This window comes from Fusarium redolens, assembly GCF_020744475.1.
Source record: "Fusarium redolens strain MPI-CAGE-AT-0023 chromosome Unknown BKA55scaffold_13, whole genome shotgun sequence".
In the NCBI taxonomy this organism is placed as follows: domain Eukaryota; kingdom Fungi; phylum Ascomycota; class Sordariomycetes; order Hypocreales; family Nectriaceae; genus Fusarium; species Fusarium redolens.
The window spans coordinates 1,228,231-1,246,414 of record NW_025763676.1 but is presented as its reverse complement, the minus strand read 5'-3'; the positions used below and the strand labels follow the sequence as shown (position 1 = coordinate 1,246,414).

General features: G+C 49.2%; 7 protein-coding genes across 7 annotated transcripts; 2 read left to right on the top strand and 5 right to left on the bottom strand.

Annotated features, from left to right (window-relative positions):
- Window positions 1-67: 67 nt before the first annotated feature.
- BKA55DRAFT_112453 (Aldehyde/histidinol dehydrogenase) lies at window positions 68-2,121 on the bottom strand. The gene is made up of 5 exons (XM_046184727.1): window positions 1,949-2,121; window positions 1,797-1,878; window positions 1,564-1,740; window positions 908-1,511; window positions 68-856 (listed from the first exon to the last, which is right to left on the bottom strand). Exons 1-5 carry the CDS (start codon window positions 1,982-1,984, stop codon window positions 271-273), a joined length of 1,485 nt encoding a protein of 494 aa, XP_046046609.1. The 5' UTR covers window positions 1,985-2,121; the 3' UTR covers window positions 68-270.
- A 1,552-nt stretch (window positions 2,122-3,673) lies between these two features.
- BKA55DRAFT_576489 (uncharacterized protein) lies at window positions 3,674-5,316 on the bottom strand. The gene is made up of 3 exons (XM_046193486.1): window positions 4,448-5,316; window positions 4,248-4,372; window positions 3,674-4,186 (listed from the first exon to the last, which is right to left on the bottom strand). Exons 1-3 carry the CDS (start codon window positions 5,121-5,123, stop codon window positions 3,758-3,760), a joined length of 1,230 nt encoding a protein of 409 aa, XP_046046608.1. The 5' UTR covers window positions 5,124-5,316; the 3' UTR covers window positions 3,674-3,757.
- A 105-nt stretch (window positions 5,317-5,421) lies between these two features.
- On the bottom strand, window positions 5,422-7,010 carry BKA55DRAFT_112362 (HAD-like domain-containing protein). Its single transcript, XM_046184726.1, has 2 exons — window positions 6,713-7,010; window positions 5,422-6,635 (listed from the first exon to the last, which is right to left on the bottom strand). Exons 1-2 carry the CDS (start codon window positions 6,727-6,729, stop codon window positions 5,720-5,722), a joined length of 933 nt encoding a protein of 310 aa, XP_046046607.1. The 5' UTR covers window positions 6,730-7,010; the 3' UTR covers window positions 5,422-5,719.
- A 282-nt stretch (window positions 7,011-7,292) lies between these two features.
- On the top strand, window positions 7,293-8,232 carry BKA55DRAFT_518858 (uncharacterized protein; the record flags this gene model as incomplete). Its single annotated transcript, XM_046188299.1, has 2 exons — window positions 7,293-7,412; window positions 7,546-8,232. The coding sequence occupies 2 exons, from the start codon at window positions 7,293-7,295 to the stop codon at window positions 8,230-8,232; spliced, it is 807 nt and encodes a 268-aa protein (XP_046046606.1).
- Window positions 8,233-8,449: 217 nt separating this feature from the next.
- Window positions 8,450-10,905, bottom strand: BKA55DRAFT_596448 (uncharacterized protein; the record flags this gene model as incomplete). Its single annotated transcript, XM_046195947.1, has 3 exons — window positions 8,450-9,032; window positions 9,085-10,441; window positions 10,491-10,905. The coding sequence occupies 3 exons, from the start codon at window positions 10,903-10,905 to the stop codon at window positions 8,450-8,452; spliced, it is 2,355 nt and encodes a 784-aa protein (XP_046046605.1).
- Window positions 10,906-12,653: 1,748 nt separating this feature from the next.
- BKA55DRAFT_693329 (WD40-repeat-containing domain protein) lies at window positions 12,654-14,064 on the top strand (the record flags this gene model as incomplete). Its single annotated transcript, XM_046199900.1, has 3 exons — window positions 12,654-12,874; window positions 12,937-13,177; window positions 13,225-14,064. 3 exons carry the CDS (start codon window positions 12,654-12,656, stop codon window positions 14,062-14,064), a joined length of 1,302 nt encoding a protein of 433 aa, XP_046046604.1.
- Window positions 14,065-14,407: 343 nt separating this feature from the next.
- On the bottom strand, window positions 14,408-17,151 carry BKA55DRAFT_542382 (aldehyde dehydrogenase family-domain-containing protein; the record flags this gene model as incomplete). Its single annotated transcript, XM_046190481.1, has 4 exons — window positions 14,408-15,197; window positions 15,546-16,716; window positions 16,770-16,969; window positions 17,024-17,151. 4 exons carry the CDS (start codon window positions 17,149-17,151, stop codon window positions 14,408-14,410), a joined length of 2,289 nt encoding a protein of 762 aa, XP_046046603.1.
- Between the last annotated feature and the right edge of the window lie 1,033 nt (window positions 17,152-18,184).

Genomic DNA, 18,184 nt, shown 5'->3' with positions numbered 1-18,184 from the left:
GACACTGGTGTCGATGACAAGAGCTTACATGGCTCCTATAGACAATTCATTGGATAAGTAAATATACGATTAACTTGATGATCAACTATTGAGTGAACAATTTTGAACAGATATTATCACAATCAAGGCTGATATTTTACTCTTTTTATTTAAGAGATCATGTTTTTGATCTCGGTCGTTATTCTGTGAGGCTTTCCCACCTCGTCATTACCATGCTAAATAAAACCAATCCCTTTTTGCTCGCTCAAATGCTTTTATGCAACTCCCACTCTAATTGTTGAGGTTGCCAATGGTGATAGACTTGATGTTTTGGTACTCAGCCATACCATACAAACTACCCTCCTTTCCGTAGCCGCTCTCCTTGACACCGCCGAAGGGTGCCTCAGCAGCACTGATCTTGCCTGTGTTCGCACCGACCATGCCGACTTGCATCTTGTGGGCAACACGCATGACACGGCTGATATCCTTGGAGAAGAAGTATCCAGCAAGACCGAACTCGGTGTCGTTGGCCAGACGGATGGCATCCTCCTCTGTGTCGAACTCGAAGACGGGGGCAAGAGGTCCGAATGTCTCGTCCTTGGCGACGGCCATTTCTTGTGTAACGCCAGTAAGGACAGTAGGCTGGTGGAAGAATCCGGGGCTGTCGGGGGTGCTGCCGCCGGTAGCGATCTTGGCGCCCTTAGAAGTGGCATCGGCGATGTGCTCCTTGACCTTGTCGACGGCAGATTTGTTGACGAGAGGACCTTGGGTAGTAGACTTGTCGAGACCACCGCCCATCTTCAGAGCGTTGACCTTCTCGACGAGCTTGGCAGTGAACTCCTTGGCGACACTCTTCTGGACGTAGAGTCGGTTGGCACTGAAGATATGTTAGTTACATTTATTAGACACGGCAGAGATCTCGACTTACCAGACACAGGTCTGGCCAGAGCATCGGAACTTGCAGAACATGGCACCTTCGGCAGCGAGGTCAAGATCAGCATCCTCAAAGACAATGAAAGGAGCGTTTCCACCAAGCTCCAAGCTAAGCTTCTTTAAGGTACCAGCAGCAAGCTTAGCAAGGTACTTTCCAACGCCAGTAGAACCAGTGAAAGAGATCTTCTTGACGAGAGGGTTTGTGCATAGCTCAGTAGCAGCCTGGCGGTCGCGAGTGGGAAGAACCTGGATGGTGGAAGGAGGGAGACCGGCCTCGATGGCGAGCTTAGTGAAAGCAAGGGCGGAGTAGGGAGTCTCGGAGGGGGGCTTGATGACGACGGAGCATCCGGCGGCCAGAGCGGGAGCGATCTTGCGGGTGATCATGGCGGCTGGGAAGTTCCAGGGGGTGATGATACCGCAAACACCGACGGGCTCGCGGATGGTCATGAGGGTGGTGTGAGGAGAGGATGAGGGGATGGTGACGCCGTAGGATCGAGTGGCCTCTTCGGCGAACCAGGAGATGAAGCTGGCAGAGTAGATAACCTCACCCAGGGCTTCGGCGTATGTCTTTCCGTTCTCAAGAGAGAGGATCTTGGCGACTAGGAAACATGTTAGTGTGCGATTGGAAGATATTAGAAAGCGTCAACGTACGGTCCTCCTGGTGAGAGAGAACCAGGTCATACCACTTCCTCAGAAGGGCGCCACGGCTGGCACCAGTTGTGCTCTCAAAGTACTTTGTCTGGGCAGCATCGGCGCTCTTAATAGCAGTCTGGAAATCCTCGAGGGCACAGTTGGCAACCTGGCCAAGGACGGTGGCAGTGGAGGGCTCTGAAGTTTCAATTAGCTTCTGAACACTCGGTAGTCATGATGAGGGCATCACGAACCGAAAACGTCGAACTTGTTCTCCTTGGAAACCCATTTTCCATCGATGAAAGCATCCTGGATGAAAAGGCTCTTGTCCTTAAGCTGTTGGGTTCCTTGTTAGCAACGCGAATCTCAATGAGGGGCAGATGCCTCATGACTGAGGGGCACATACGCCAGCAATGACCTCCTTGTGGTAGCTCTCAGCCATTATGTCTGTGTTTATGAATTTGATGATGAAGAATTCGCTCGAGTCAAAGAGAAGGAAAAGATCAAAAATTGAGAAGAGAAAGAGGTTGAGGGATATGGGCCGAGCTACAAAAAGGTTCTGGTCTACCTCCAAGTAAATAAAAACGAAAAGATCCACGACAGCTCCTAACAAACGTCACATGGGCGCGCTAAACCTTTGTAACCCCACCGGCCGAGTGTGCTTTAACCGTTACATTATGTCCGTACAGTGAATTTCTGCTCCAATTGAAGCCAGTCATGTTGAAGAACCTCCCAATTCCGGTCTCAATTGGGGTCATGGAGCTGCGAGGTCGGGGATGTGGAGGGGAGGACCACTGTAAATTAAGCGTTTCCTCACTGAAAATGCCCTCTGGAAGAACCGGTAAAGACCGGGACCGGGCCGGGGTTGACTTACGGCTCCGGTAGTTGGAGATCGGGAATTAGGATCCGGCCCCGGGAACCGATGGTGTTCATGTCCATGTAGAGAAGTTGTGCATTTCTATTACTGTTTATGGGTTGGTATGCCGAGGTGGTTGTCAACTCGATTGGCTTCTGGGGCGAGTTTCTGGGGAACACTGTGGAGATGGCTTCCCATGATGAAAAGCCTAGAAATTTGCCAGACGCACTTGGACTTCTCATGATGATGCTCCTGCATGGTTTGTCAGCATTTGTATGGGGAATTTCCGTACCAAAAGACCTGATGATTCAACGGAGCCGAAGTGGACATGGAGTTGTTTTGTAGGTCTCTCAAACTACAAAACAACTCCAGGTCCGGTTACTTGACCGGGCCGTGCTGGGAGGTTTGAGGCATTCAGAATGCGACATCGCGGCTATAATCCCAAGGAGAAGAATCTTATTTTGGGTTGTTTTATGTACTTGTGCATTGCATTGTAGTATCATTGCCCAATGTCTGAGCCGTACAGTGATGGGATCAACCAAAGCACAAAGAACAAGATGTTGTCCAGAGCTATTGAATAGTCCCTCAAGGTAAATCCACTTCCCCATTTCATCCTCGCCACCATGATAGACAGCGATGTTCTATTCTTGCACCAACTCCGACAGATCCCGGCCGCCTCATGCGATACCCCCATACTAGCCATCGCGCGAAACTTCTTGATTGGGAAAAGCTGTTACCCCTTCTTACACAATCTGGGGTAACCACAATAATTGACTTAAACCATTCTAAGTTATCCTAAGCTTGCCGATGTCAAATATATAATAAGTGTTGCTATCACTTGGGATCGAGGCCTCGGGCTTGCTTGTATTTCCAAGAATGTCTTGACGCTTGATGGATAGCGATGCTGATGAATTTAACCCCCTGGCCCATCGACCCGAAAAGAGTCCTTATCGACATAGCCTTGAAGTTCTCCGGCTGGCAAGAAGAAGAGAATCAGACTCAAGTGTTGCTAACGACGGAACTAGTCAACCCAAAGAGCTATCTCTTGCACCGTCTTATTGGTCGCCATGAAATGCATGGGCTCACTACCAAGGAAATAAACAACAAATTCTATGTGAATGTAAGAACAATCAAACAGCTGCAGCACCTTCCATATTCCTCCCATTTGGCACGTCGATTAGATCATACTGGGGAACCATATACCAGCTGGCTTCAAGGCTTCAAGATGTGGCACCAGACATTCAAGCAAAAGAAGAGAGTCGAGCAAAAGTATTAAGGCCAATGTACTCCAGATTAGATAGAACCAATTGTTGAATAGTAAGTATCCCAATATTCAAAATCCGACTTTCGTGCAAGTTGCTAGAAAACAGCATCGCCTCGGTACGCCTTATCTAGCGTAACTTTACAGGCATCATTCTTCATTCTCTTCGCATCCCACATAACATATCCAAGGCTTCTCAGCCCATAAATGAACCTCATTGGGGCAAAAGCATGATTTCCTAAGCGATATCTCTCATGCACATGATCATAGTGTACCTTCATCCATGTCTGTCTTGGTTGATCATCAGTAAAAGCATCATCAGCGTCAACTTCACTGGCTAGCCTTTCCATATCTTCGGCCCGCCAAACTCCATTTCCCTCATCTGGCCTTCTTCCGCGGTTGAACTCCTCAAGATCTTCTTCAAGCCGACTTTGGCAAGGGTTACTAGCCTCAATAAGTGATGTTTGCCACTCTTCGTAGGTTGAAGCCTTGAGAAGCTGGCTGAGACGAGGAAGACCGAGAGACAGCTGGGATATCGTCAGTAAGCATCAAATAATCCTATAGTGCCAGATAAATATTGCCACCTACACATTTCTGCTCTTCAAACGATTGGGTCTTTTCAGCTAGCCATTCAGTAAGATTATCTGCCCATTGAAAGCCATTGACAACAACTTTCCGATAGGCTGGGGTTGCAGACAAGATGGTCAGCATGACTATATTCAGGGCACAAGTTAGGATAGCTCATTTGGAGTCTGTGTATAAAGGCATTGTTAGGGTGTCAAGCTTACCACCAGTTAGTCTCGTCTCAAGAAAGCCGTGAACACAAGCCAGTTGTTCATTGACCCATGGAGAATGCCGATCAAAGAACAACTTTTTCAGTTCGTTGTCGAAGCTCATATCTTCATCTTCATCATCGTCATAAGAAGGGAAAAGGTCAATTTCCTGCTCCATGTCGAGGAAAAGGTTTCGATATATCTGAAATCGATAAAATGCGCGGGAGATTCGATAGGATTCGCTAGAAGAGAGCCCGTAGTCACTTGATATGGACTCGTCTTGGTTTACACCATGAAGCTTCTTCAAGGAACATAAAGCAAACTCATCCCTTAAGCCCGACAGTGCATCATTGACCCGGACAACTTCAAGGGCTTGACCTACAGTCAAGTGAAATTGACTGCCGTCGACATTCTGCAGAGAATTGTCGTAACAATGTGTCAGAAATTCTTCCACGCTTATACCACTTGTTTCCCTAACCGACTTTTGCGACTTGAATGCGGCAAAAGCCTGCGGAAGTAAGTTATCGGGAATCTGATTGCGAATAATATCCACAGGCAGACTTGGAGTATCCAAAAGAGCAGAGTAGAAGATTCGATGGCTTAGCAGAATAGGAGGAAGTTGTTGGATATTATCCAGCAGACGCAAAATATCAGCAACAAGATGAAGCGGCAAAGACGATATTGAAGCCATCGAATGTAATTGATGATGGACAACAATTGAAAAGCATCGTGAGACACATTGGGGTCATATAGCATACCTAGGGAAATCTCGGAAGCATGGTGTCTCTGCAATGGCATGACCTAAACGGTGCCACGTTGATCAAAGTACATGAAGCTGACACTGTGGTGGGATTACTCTCAAATTAATGTGGTCTTATTTCTCTCCCCACACTCGCAGCTCATGCTGGGGTTAAAACGCGGGGAGACGTTCCACAGGTCTAGATTGTCGATCTTGATAAGCTCCTATTGTGGTAAGTTTACAGGGTCCAGTCATGACATGTCACATAGAAATAGGTAATGGATTCTTGTTTTGATATCATGTCCTGAGATTCATTATCTATTCTCGTGCGTGAAGAACGCAACAAAGCAAGCCAACTATATAATAGCAATTTCTTTACACCATAACTTTTTGTCTAATCCGTTCCGTTCTCATCGTGTTCTCGTCAAGGGTCATTCGCAAGAAGTGAAACGAAAAATGACGCATTTTCCATGCATCTAGTTGCGCAGACCAAAGTCCAACGATTTCTTCATCACCAGCGGCCCGCCAGGAACGATAGGCTCAGTCTCCTAGACTTCAGCAACGATCTCTTCGGGTACCTCTTTCATACAATCTTCCTGCTCAACTTCGACAGGGGGTACGGCGATGCCAAACTTCTCGTAAGGGAAGTCAGCAAGGCTGAGCATGTACTCGGCCCAGCCATCGTCAAGCTCACCAACCTGATGGAGGTCGACTTCTCCAGCCTCACCAGTGCGTCCAGCAAGGACCTCAGCCTCCCGTCCATCGTACTCCTTCTTCAACATCGGGTGGGGGCACCAGATCACGCGCATACCGGCGCGACGACCAGCCTCAACGCCAGGGACAGAATCTTCGAAAACAAGGCACTCCTCGGGGGTGATTGGTCGCTCACCAGCAGGAAGGCTGTCGTTGATAGTCTTCAAAGCAAGAAGGAAGATGTCGGGCAGGGGCTTTCCACGACCAGGAGTCAGGCGGGAGTCGTCACCGAGAACACGACGGTGGGAAGGGAAAACAGCGAAAAGCTCCTCGAGGTGGTTTGTCTTGACACGGAAGTTGCCAAGGTGAGAGCTAGTGGCCAGCGCGATGTGAACACGCTGAGGCTCACTTCCGGACTTGTCCTTATCTTCAGTAGCAGCGCCGTCCTTGACCTCCCAGTATCGGGTACGGCCTAGGTGACCAAGCAAGTCGACGATGCCAGGGAGAGGCTTTGTGTGGGGAAACAGCTGCTTCTGGAGCGTAGTGTTCTCGGCGACGTACTCCTCAGAGGTGATGGGAAGTTGAGCCCAGTCATGGAAGATTTTATTGGCTTGAGGACCAGGGCGACCCTGAAGCTTGGCCTTGATGGACCATGGGAGGGTTCCCTTGCCGTACTTTTCGAGGATGATGTTGACACACTTGGTGTAGATGTCTTCGGTGTCGAGAAGGAGGCCGTCCATGTCGAAAAGACAGGCCCGAACAGGTGGGAAACTAGAAGACAGTATTTGGTTAGAAGAACGCTCGTGATCGAACTACGCTTGAATGTTGGTCAAGCAGAGGAAACATACTTGGTACGAGGAGCCATTGCGTCTGAGGAACCAAAATGCGTTGTAAGAAGCGAAAGCGGATGGGTATCTGGATGCGGTATCAGAAAGACAAGACACTGCAGATCAAAGCCTGTGATTGTGAGGGGGTACGATTGGAAAGGGAGAGGTTCAAAAAAGAAAGACGAGGCGATCGCGAGATTTTGATAACGGAACAAGAACGGAACCTAACAATGGCGGGGCAGCTTTTTGCTCGCCGATCAGCAGTGAATCGACAGTGAAATCATTGCGCTGAATACCCCGCGGTGGGGCAGTATATTGCTACTAAGCCCGCTGTAGCCTAGCAGATGATTAAGGTGGACAGGGCGGCAGGAACCACATGGAATTCATTGAGGCTCATGAGATTGTCCCTTTGATCCATGTTTCTTCATTAAACATCCATTTGTTTCTCTCAACACCACCAGTCCCCGCTATTCGCCTGCAATTGATTTATTTGCTGTATTTTGATCAATCTTTCTCGTATTAATAAGGCCAGTCTGTCTTCTTATTTCAGCGTTTGATCTTGGTCACAATAACCATACGTCATTTGTCCTTGCCAACAAATATGAGCACAACCGAGTCCAGCAAAGATGATGTGGTGAAGTCGCCGGATGTCGAAAAAGTGAAAGACAACGGCGACTCTGCAGATGGACAGGAGCTCAAGTTCACACCAGAAGAGGAAGAAGTAAGTGGCCTCATTTTCTATCCCATCACTTTCTTTTACTTTGGTACCCAACCTCGTCTACTAACAAATACAGGCTTTAGTGAAGGAATCCACTGCGTCCAAAGACGAGGCGAACACGTTGTTCGCTGCCAAGAAATACCAAGATGCTCTGGACAAATACGACGATGCAATCAATTCCTGTCCCAAATACCTGCATTATCCACGCGCAGTCATCTACAGTAACATTGCCGCCTGCCATATCCAGCTTGAGGATTGGAAGGAGGCCATAAAGTCAGCTTCTGATTCCCTTGGAGCTCTGGAGAAGCTTGAGCAGAGTGACCCTCGACTGAGCCCTGACGGCAATAAAGCTGATGAAAAGAAAGAGAAGGAGGAAGACGATGATGTCGAAGAGGAAATAATCAGTAGTGGTGCCTCACGTGCCGCTCCAGTTTCTAGTGCAGACGACGAGGAGCTCAAAACCCTTCAGGCCAATATTCAACGCATTCGATGCAAAGCTCTTATGCGAAGGGCTCGCGGTCGTTCCGAGGCTGGCGGATGGCATAATCTTGCCGGCGCAGAAGAAGACTGCAAGGCCCTCGCCGCCAAACCTGAAAGCTTGGCCCCGGCAGACCTTCGAGTAGTTCGGAAGCAATTACGAGACTTACCTCCTCGTGTCAAGGCAGCACAAGAGAAAGAGATGGGTGAGATGTGGGGTAAGCTGAAAGATCTTGGAAACGGTATTTTAAAGCCATTTGGATTGAGCACGAACAACTTCCAGATGGTCAAGGACGAGAAGACCGGAGGCTATAGTATGAATTTTCAGCCTGGAGGAAGCTCTTGAACGACGCAACGCGCTCCATGAGGATGTCAGAGACTTTACCCTGACAATCTATTGAACCGACAAACAAAACTCCAATTTTTGCAACATAGAGAAAAGCAATAGATATCCCAACGCCGTCTATTTTACCCTTTATTCGCAATAAATACCTCATACTCCAACTTTTGGCATGAACGGGCTCTCCTCGTCAAGTAGGTATGTTCTGTGAGTATTTGAGTCCCTACGATGGTGGTGGATCGAACGAGCTCGATCGACTTGGCGGCTCGTACCAATTCTGATACGGATGGTTGGGTAGCTTGAAATCAGCAAAGCTCAATGGGTTGACCGGTGTTTTCGTTCCCACCGAGCCCATGACAGGTGGTGTCAAAATTCTTGACGGCGTCAAAGACATGGAGGCTCTTCGGGCCGCTGATACCACCGAATCTTGGCTGTTCTCTGTTTTCGGGCTTGAGGTGGGCATCTTCATACGCTCCCAACCCCATTTTCTCTTGAGCTCCATCTCGACGGCACCCAAGCGCCAGCCATTTGTGCTATTGAACCTATCAAGGATTTCGAGGACTTCATCTTGTTCGTTTGGATTTGTTAGCACAGCAGCTGCGATTGCCAAGCAACGGATCGCAACTGTAGCAACCCCCTTGTCTGTGGTATGGGCGACAATGCCGCAGACCTGATAGGCATGCTGCAGCTGCAAGAATCGCAGCCTCTCTGAAGACGCTGGAGATTCAAGGGGGTGTGTCTGTGAAAGCATGCAATGCGCAGTGTGAGAAAGCAGCTGGCCAATTGTTGCCTCCCGCTGGATCATCCTAAGCACGGATTAATCACATGCTTTAGCAGTTGGGATGATATTTCACGTACCATATACCAGGAAACAGCGATTTGCTTGTCGACTTTTCCGCTTTGACATAACCAAAGGGGCGCATCTTTCTCGGGCAATGAATGTTCCAACCATCACAGAGGTTTCTAAGCTCATGCCATTGCGAAAGACGATTTCTTACCCACATTTGTTCGTTATGGGGACTAATCTCGTCGGATCTGGATGCAGTCGCTCGGAAGTTTGCAACCTTTGCAATGATATATAGCGCACGGTGTACCCAGGTTTGTTCGTCCTCATCTTCGTCATCCCGGTTATTATTACGAGGTCCAGGGCTCATCCCCCATTCGTCAGGACTCCACGTTGTCTGCCAATTTGTTGCCAGGCAGTTGAGAACTTCAATCCCTATGTTCAACCAGAAGCAGGCCAATCCAATCCCGGTACTCCTGGCATCCCATCCACATTCTCGCACAAGGGCTCGCGAACCTGCTATATGGCTCATACGCTGGGCAGGCTTTTCGCACATAATCTCGTATACGTTCAGAATAATCGCTGTCGTGGCACACTCGGCAGTGTTTCGATCAGGATTCTGAAGGCTCCGAAGGAGCTGCGTAGTTGCGGTATTGTAGTAGAACAGCGCTTTGTCATGATTCTTGGGGGCTGCTAGAGAAGTATGTTTGACACCACATGCAAGAAGGGCATTGAGGAGCATTGTCGACCTCAGAGCGTGATACGGAATACTTCGGGTGAAATGTTTCTCCCGGTTGAACGAATCCATCCATACAGCAACTTCTTCGACAAAGACTTGCATGTAATGAATCTCCTCGGCTGATGTCAGGATGTTGCGGCCCACCGGCTCGTTAATTTGGGTTGCTGAAGGTTGCACATGGTCATCCTCGAAGTCTTGTTCGACAAGCGGTCTTTCTATTCGAGGCGGTGTGTCTCGTTGGGGTATCACCAAGTTTTCGACCTCTTCTGTTGGAGTTTGCTGTGCCAGAGGACGGTTCCTCATCGCCATGAGCTGCTCTGGAAATACTTCTGCTCGGGGGGTCACAACAGCCTTTGTGGACGACGATGGTGTGGCTATATGGGACGCGTCGCTCAGAGTCCCATGTTCATTATCATTAAGCTCAAGCTTGATGCCAGTGTCTTTTTTGAATCTTGGGTTCTCTGAAGGTCCGGCTGTGGCGTTATCCCGAGTATAGTTGAAACGATGTTGCGAACCGGGTTGAAGTCTACCAGCTGAAGCATCTATATATTGGATATTAGTCGCGGTGGCTAAATGCACTGCTTCTTTCCGGTCATTGCTATCGTCGACAAGTTCAGAAGCGTACGGGGCATATCGTCCAAGTCCGCCCTGGTATTCTGAAGCAATGTCCCGCGATTCATCTTGGAACTCGACTACGACTCGGTTAGCACAAATCATTCATCTCGGCTGGAAACTCCGTACCTTCCCAGCCTCCAGGACTTGGTGTAGCAGCAGGTCGATGGAGGTTGATTTCCAGAAAGTTAAGACGTACTCCTCTTTTACATTCACGGCCTCGCTTTCGGCAGTTCATGCAATCAGGCACGGCTTCGTCACACTTGAGATGTCTCTCACGGCATGTAAGACATCCTGTTCGGACCCTTTTCCCTTTGACTGGAGTCGGATTTGACGTCGGCATGGGACTTTGAAGAGTCATCTCTCTGGGATTTTCCACGGATAGACCTGTAGGGTCTTGGCTGATGTTCGGGGGTTCGGAGATCGGTGTCGTCCCCATATGTGAATGCCGCTGAACTTCAAAATCGAACATTTCGAAGTCGAGATTGTTGTCGGTCGTATAGGGTCCTGGTGAATAACCTTGCCATTCCGGAGGGAATGGCATTGTCTGCCTTTCATTGGAGTCTTCATTTTGCATCGCCGCACCGAAACTGACACCAAGAATGGCGATGTCATTGGGGCTTGCTTGAGCAGACACTATAACCTACCTGGCTCTCTATGTGAGGCCAGGGCAGTGGTGTGGGATTTCCCGTTCAGGGTGCTGAAGCAGACGGGACGGCTTTGGAGTTTTGGTATTGCAAAATAACGGCTTTTGCTGTCACATTTGAGGCCAGATGACTGGTCACCTACAACTCGAAAGATTCTAGAAGATCGAACGGAAGCGTGGAATGAAATCATAGCTTGGGCCAGGCCACGGCTTCTGGTCCGGTTTCCCTATCCCGGGCTCGGTAGAGAAAACCGTCGCAGGTTCGGGATTGTCGTTGTGGCTCCACAGTCGGAGTATGGACTAGGAGCGATAAGGCGGGGTGTGGTAACGAACGACCATGAACAAGAGAATGAACCGGACGGGACTTGATGAATATAAATTCAAGAGTGCATCGACGGAGAGCATTGGGTGTCTGAGCTTCTCTAACAGCCGAATGTGTCTGCCATTTCCCGGGCGCTACATCACGGTTATATGGCGAAACACCATCACCTTAACCAAGGTACGCAAGCCAATAATCACGGAGCGTACTCCGGCTGTCGTGCGAGTACAAGTAGCCTCTTCTCTCGGCTGTGATTCGGAGAGCAGGCTGACTGGTACTGAGACCATTACGCCGGATGGCGTCTGTGTTCAATTTCCGTTCTGTCCTGTCTTATTATTAAGAACAGACAGAAACATTCGTTAGAAGAGATATCGTGATACTGGACGCTACAAAAGTCAAATGTCCGGCCATATGCCTCAACCCGCATGGCAGATGCATGCAAGACCATCCACCAAAGTTGGCGACAGAGCTTATAGGACAAAGCTGAAGTTGCTTCCTTGAGGGAATATTTGACTGTCACATATGGCTCCAGTGTTATATGTATGGATTACACATGTGGCGCCCAGGATTGATGAAATTCAGCTTACATGCTAATGCCTGAGATTACCGGGATCCGGAAGAGAGGGATGCTCGTATTAGGATCGAACATGGCTTCCATCCATCCGCAGGCTTCGCTTATTAAATCGGCTGTCTATATCGCTCGTGCACCACGATGTCTTTTCCTGCGGCAAGAGTCAGCCCCATCAGACGATGTACGATGCGAGTGAGCTACACGAGTTCAAGCACGGGTGCGCCCGAATTATACAACAATTTTGGAAATTCGGTTGTAAGTGATAGGTAGGACGAAAGCAGTAGCCCAAAATAACTCGGGCTTGACAACCAATGGTAGCACATTAAAGTACGACCTCAGATGGTCTTGAGATGTTTCCAGATGAAATATCTACCTTCAAAGACATATACACATTGTCACTGCATGATGCTATGTACCTAGATCGTAGAAGTTTAGAAATTTAGAAGATTATTAGTTGATCCGTTTGTCCGTGTCGATCAGCCAGGTCATGTTCGATGTGGTCCAGCAATGAATTTGCCACCCTAGATCTCGTTCAAAATAACTCAGAATAGAATCAAACTCTGTACAGCTGATGTGCTCTCCGAGATGCGGTTGACTGAATTATTAGTCAGTCTTGACATGGCCAAAAGGCTAATTAATGTTCATAAATCTGGACTTCATATGATGATTGTCCCACAGCAACTTCTAGAAAACCAACCCAAGTTGAGCAGCTTTCAATTCCTAACCATGACATGACCACAAATGCTCATCAATAACATGGATCCTTCAACGCCGACACCAAAATCCATACTGCGCGGACACAAATCCCAAATTCACACAGCAGCATTCATCAGATCAAATGAGCGCCTCATTACAGGCGATGCAGATGGCTTCGTGGTGCTATGGGACCTCACAATAATGCGCCCACGAGCCGTTTGGCGCGCTCATGAAAAGGCTCTATTGGGTGTTGGCGGCTGGGGTGACGACAAAATCATCACGTAATTGCTCTTCTGAAAATCCGCACTGACTGGGAAACGGTTTTACTAACAATGATTTGCAGGCATGGTCGTGATTTAAAGCTCATAGTCTGGAAACTTGGCGAGGCAGATGAGGAGCACCTCAGCACAGCATTACCCGTGGAAGAAGTGGCAACACCAAGACCGCAACCATGGATGTTACATCTCCTTGAGGTCAATACCTTGAATTTCTGTGCTTTTGCCATTTGCTCAAGTGCGCCTGGCTCCGTCGATACCGCGTCTGAGGTGCTGATCGCGGTGCCTAATACTTTGCACTCAGACGCTGTATGAAGAACCTCAACCACATCATGAACAGGACTAATAGTTTACAGATCGACATCTACCAATTACCTTCACAAAGGCGGATACACACCATAAAAGCTGGGGATAAAACGGGCATGGCCATGTGCCTTGCTCTCCTTCATCACAAAGATGCTCTCACGCTTATTGCTGCCTTTGAGAATGGTTACGCAACTGTGCACCGTCTTGAGTCCGATGACCAATGGGTCACAACGTACCATTCCCAGGCCCATTCACAACCTGTTCTGTCGTTGGGCGTCTATAGCGACTATTTCATTACATCCAGCGCCGACTCAATCATCGCCAAACATCCCATTCCTACCGATCTGTTCTTTCCTCTGGAAGACACTGTACCGCCCGAAAGCACCGAGCGTGTAGTGGAGATAGTAGACGAAGAACCCAAGGGAAAGTCACTTCTATCTGCGGGACTGAAGTCTTCATCATCGCAGGGAGAAAAGCGTCCTCACAAGGGCATTGCTTGGAAAGATCCGCTCAAAGCTATCAATACCAAGCACTCTGGACAGCAGAGTCTAGACATACGATCTGATGGAAGAATCTTTGCTACGGCAGGCTGGGATTCTAAAGTGCGAGTGTACTCTACAAAAACCATGAAAGAGCTCGCTGTGTTAAAGTGGCATCAAGTCGGATGCTACGCTGTGGCATTCGCTGATGTTAGGATATCGGATCAAGCGGAGGAAGGAAACTCTACGTCTAACGATACCAAGGCTCCGGGTATTTCAAGCACACGGACAGGCTCCTTGATCCGAACAGGGCTGAGCATCAAAGAACAGCGAATAGCTACAGCGAGAAAAACACATTGGATCGCAGCAGGGGCGAAAGACGGCAAGATTAGCTTATGGGATATTTATTAGCTATATAAACAAGATCCTGCAGCGGATATTGCTTCACTAGATAGATTCGTAGCAAATCCCGTCCTGCTCTGCGAAGCCGGAAGGGAGCATCTCTTAATGAGATGTGATCGAAATGGGCCAAGCCTGACTCTCGAATAAATATGCAAAAGCAAAGGTAACAACGCTGATAACTTAGGTCAAATACGGTCAGTTCATGGTATCGTCAAACGTCTATCCGCGCCGTTAGCATGGTAGATCCTGACAGAAGCCATAGAGGCACTCACGCTCATACTCCCAACATCCTCTGTCCGCGTGCCGCACTTGTCTGTGACTGACATCAGCGAGAAATGTACACTTCAATGTTTCATGGACGAGAGCCCACCATCATCAGACGAGTCGCCGACTTGTTTCCATTTGACAGCTCAGACCATATCCTGATCACCCACGCAGTAACGAGGGCATCGCGCAATTCCTGAGCCATCTCTGCTGTAACGAACAGACTTATACGACCTTGTTCATCCTGAACTTCTCTCGCTATTATGTCGCCATAGCAGTCCCTCCACTCGTATGCGACGCCTTTACTCCGCGATTCGCAAGCTTCGTACAGGACACCGTCGGCTCGAAACTTGCGACCAGGCCCTCTCACCATGCACTCGAACCGAAAGCCCTTGAGCTGTCGCAGAATATTACCGGAGCGAAAACATGACACTCCAAAGCTTGTTAGCGCTCGTTGTGAGGTAGCTTCGGCATGGTACGGAAACGACGGGAACTCGGCAGCAGTGGGATGCTTGAGATCGAAGAGGTGTCGGTTTTTTAACACGACCTGGGGAAGGCCGGCCGATGTCTTTGTAACGGGGTCTATGCGCTCGACTTTGACATTGCGATCGTTATCGTGAAGGTAGCTGATGTCGTGGGAGAATTCGTAGAGCGGAGGATCTTGGGGGTCGGTTGAGTAGATGAAGCGTCCTACGATGTAGAGCGTTGCAGGACCAAGGATTGAGTCTTTAGGGCGTGTTACAGTAGTGGGGGTTGTGTAGTTGGGAGCGGCAGTGGTATCGTAGGAGGGCAACTCCAAGTCGGAATAGTTGGGTGGAGGCAGAGCCGTCATTTTTGGATATGGTGATGATCGATAACGGATGATGAATTGATTAAGGCTAAAATCAATAGAATAAATGGGAAACTAAATAATGCAACTGTCGCGTGCTGTCATTCACTGTCTGCAGGACTTCTAAAGCTGCTATGACGTGTATCACTGTTAGGGGCGGCAATAACGGGCCAAGCCATAGCCTCACAAGCGGAGAATAGTGGGCTCATAACTAATACTTCGCCTCAATTCAGTTTCACAAGGCTCAACAACAGCGTACCTCAATGCAATATTAACTGGTCATTGGTGCATCCTGGCATTTGTGATAATTCCTAATAAATACGACGATAATACGCCAAAACTCCTATTCCACAAATCCTTGTCATATGCTCAGAGTTTCACACACTTTTCAGCTTACAGACGAGAACCAAGGTTGACGTGTACGGACTTTGTGTTGCTGTACGCCTCGAGGCCCGCCTCACCAAGCTCACGACCGATACCGCTCTGCTTGACACCACCGAAGGGGATGTAGGGTTCGCTGTCTTGTGTGCTGTTGATCCAGACCATGCCGGCCTCGATCTCAGCCGCGACGCGGTGCGCACGCTCGACGTCCTTGGTGAAGACAGCTGCGCCGAGACCGTATGTAGAGTCGTTGGCGAGCTTGAGAGCCTCCTCTTCACTGCTGAACTTGGTGATGACAACAACAGGGCCGAAAATCTCCTCGCGGAAGACTCGCATTTGGTGGTGCACGTCGCCGAAGACGGTGGGCTGGACGAAGAAGCCCTTCTTGGAGGCATCGACAGGCTGGCCTCCAGCGAGTAGTGTAGCGCCTTCAGACTTCCCGATCTTGATATACTCGAGAATACGGTCGTACTGCTGTCGAGACACCTGAGGACCCTGATAGGTCTCGGAATCCCATTGGTGGCCGACCTGGCTGACAGTCTTTGTGGTCTCGATGAATCTCTGGACAAATTCGTCGTAGACCTTATCCTGGACTAGTAGACGAGAAGTAGCTGTGCAGATCTGGCCCTGGTTGGACATGATGCCCATATGCGACCACTTGACAGCCTCATCGAGGTCGCAGTCGGAGAAGACCAAGAGAGGCGACTTGCCACCCGTCTCAAGGGTAATGTTCTTAAGGGTCTTGGAAGCCATCTCCATGATCTTAGCACCCGTAGCAGTTGAGCCAGTGAAAGCAACCTTCTCAACAAGAGGGTGCTGAACAAGAGGAGGGCCAGCCTCGCCACCGTAACCGTTAAGAGCGTTGAAAACACCAGGGGGGAATCCGACGTCCTTGAAAGCCTGACCGAGGAGAAGGATGCTGAGGGGTGTTTGCTCAGCGGCCTTCATAACGATGGTGTTGCCGCATGCTAGCGCAGGACCAATCTTCCAAGCGGCCATGGCGAGAGGGTAGTTCCAGGGAATGATCTGGGCGACTACACCGAGGGGTTGGCGGAGAGTGTATGCGAGCTTGTTGGGGTTGGCGGTGATGGTTTGGCCGGTGATCTTGTCAGCCCAGCCGGCGTAGTAGCGGATAGTGTTGATGACCTCGACAACGTCGCCGCCCTCAGCATCGGCATAAATCTTACCTGCCATGGTGTCAGTAAAGTCGTAGATCCAGAATTTGGCAGTGCTAGCATACCATTGTCCCAAGCTTCAGAGGTAGCGAACATCTGTGTGCGCTCCTCAATATAGTCGGCGAGCTTGTTCATAAGAGCGCCTCGCTGAGGAGGGGGCATCTTCTTCCATGAGGGCGCATGGAATGCGGCATGGGCGGCCTTCACAGCCTTATCGACATCGTCGGCACTGGCAGCATGAACTGTGGCGATCTCCTTCTCGGTACTGGAACATATCATATTAGCTTGAGTTTCCAAGACTGAGGAGAAGCCAGCTCACGCAGGGTCGATAGATGTAATCTTTTGCTTCGATGAGCCAGGAACAAACTCGTTGTTGATAAAGAGACCGGTCGGCTGCTTATACTTGACGCCGTTGGGGGCCTCGAGGTTCACGAACAAGTCCGACATGTTGCTCAAGCGTTTCTGTGCGGTTGTGATAGATCGGCCAAGAGGAAATAATGAGAGTCGATACGGCGATTGTGTTGAGGGTCGAGATAGAGAGGGATACACTGAACGGCAGAAACCAACCTGTGGAAGTCTCGATGCAAGGGCAGCGCCCATCTTCTTATAGCTCCTCAGAGACATGGCTGGAGGCTTGAGAGGGGTAGCTCGGGATCCAACCCAACCAAAACCTCCAACTTGAGTCTAGCTAAGTATGTATCTGTATCTCAACTGTATCACCTGCATTCCCCACAGTCAATGGCCTCAAGAATTGCTCTCTTGAGCAATTGATAAGCTTCAGAAGCTCTTGAAATGTGCAGTCCTTTGCCTCGTTTCGGTAAAGGTCAGTTACGCCGCCGGCCGAGGATTGAGGGGCCGGCAATTGGAGCTGTGGTTCAACGTCATGAAACCGCTTAGACCTTACTGATTGAGTTTAGTTGGACCATTACCCAGATCAGGTAAAAAGACACGAAGCGAAGCGAGGCGAGCCAGCTTGGCGATCATGACAGCTCTTATCGATAACAGCTGCCGAGGTTGGGGATTATGAGAAGTCAATTGACTTGGTTGTGAGCTCTCTGGTCATGATGCGCCTGGATGTTATAAGCGCTTCTCTGATGATTGAGGGCTGGCTTACTTCACTACCTTAATCTACCAATTCCAACTATCCGTCGAAAGATCCTATTTGTTGCTGAGAATATCGGTTCGTACAGTATCTTCTCGCCAATTCATGGACCGGCATCGTTGCCGGACCGCATAACTGACCACATATGGTATAGTGGCCAAGATGTTGAGCAGACGAGTCGAAGAGGATCATGCCCCACAAGGCTGCCTGTCAAGTTGAAGCTGGCATGGATGTTAATCAAGAGGATCTTCACGTCAGTCTTGAAAGATATCGAAAATACTGTTTGTCTTGGAAGGATAAATTCCCTTCCGGAAAGATGTATTAACATATCACCTCATCTTGTTGATTCCAACACCATCTTACCAATAGCGACTTTAG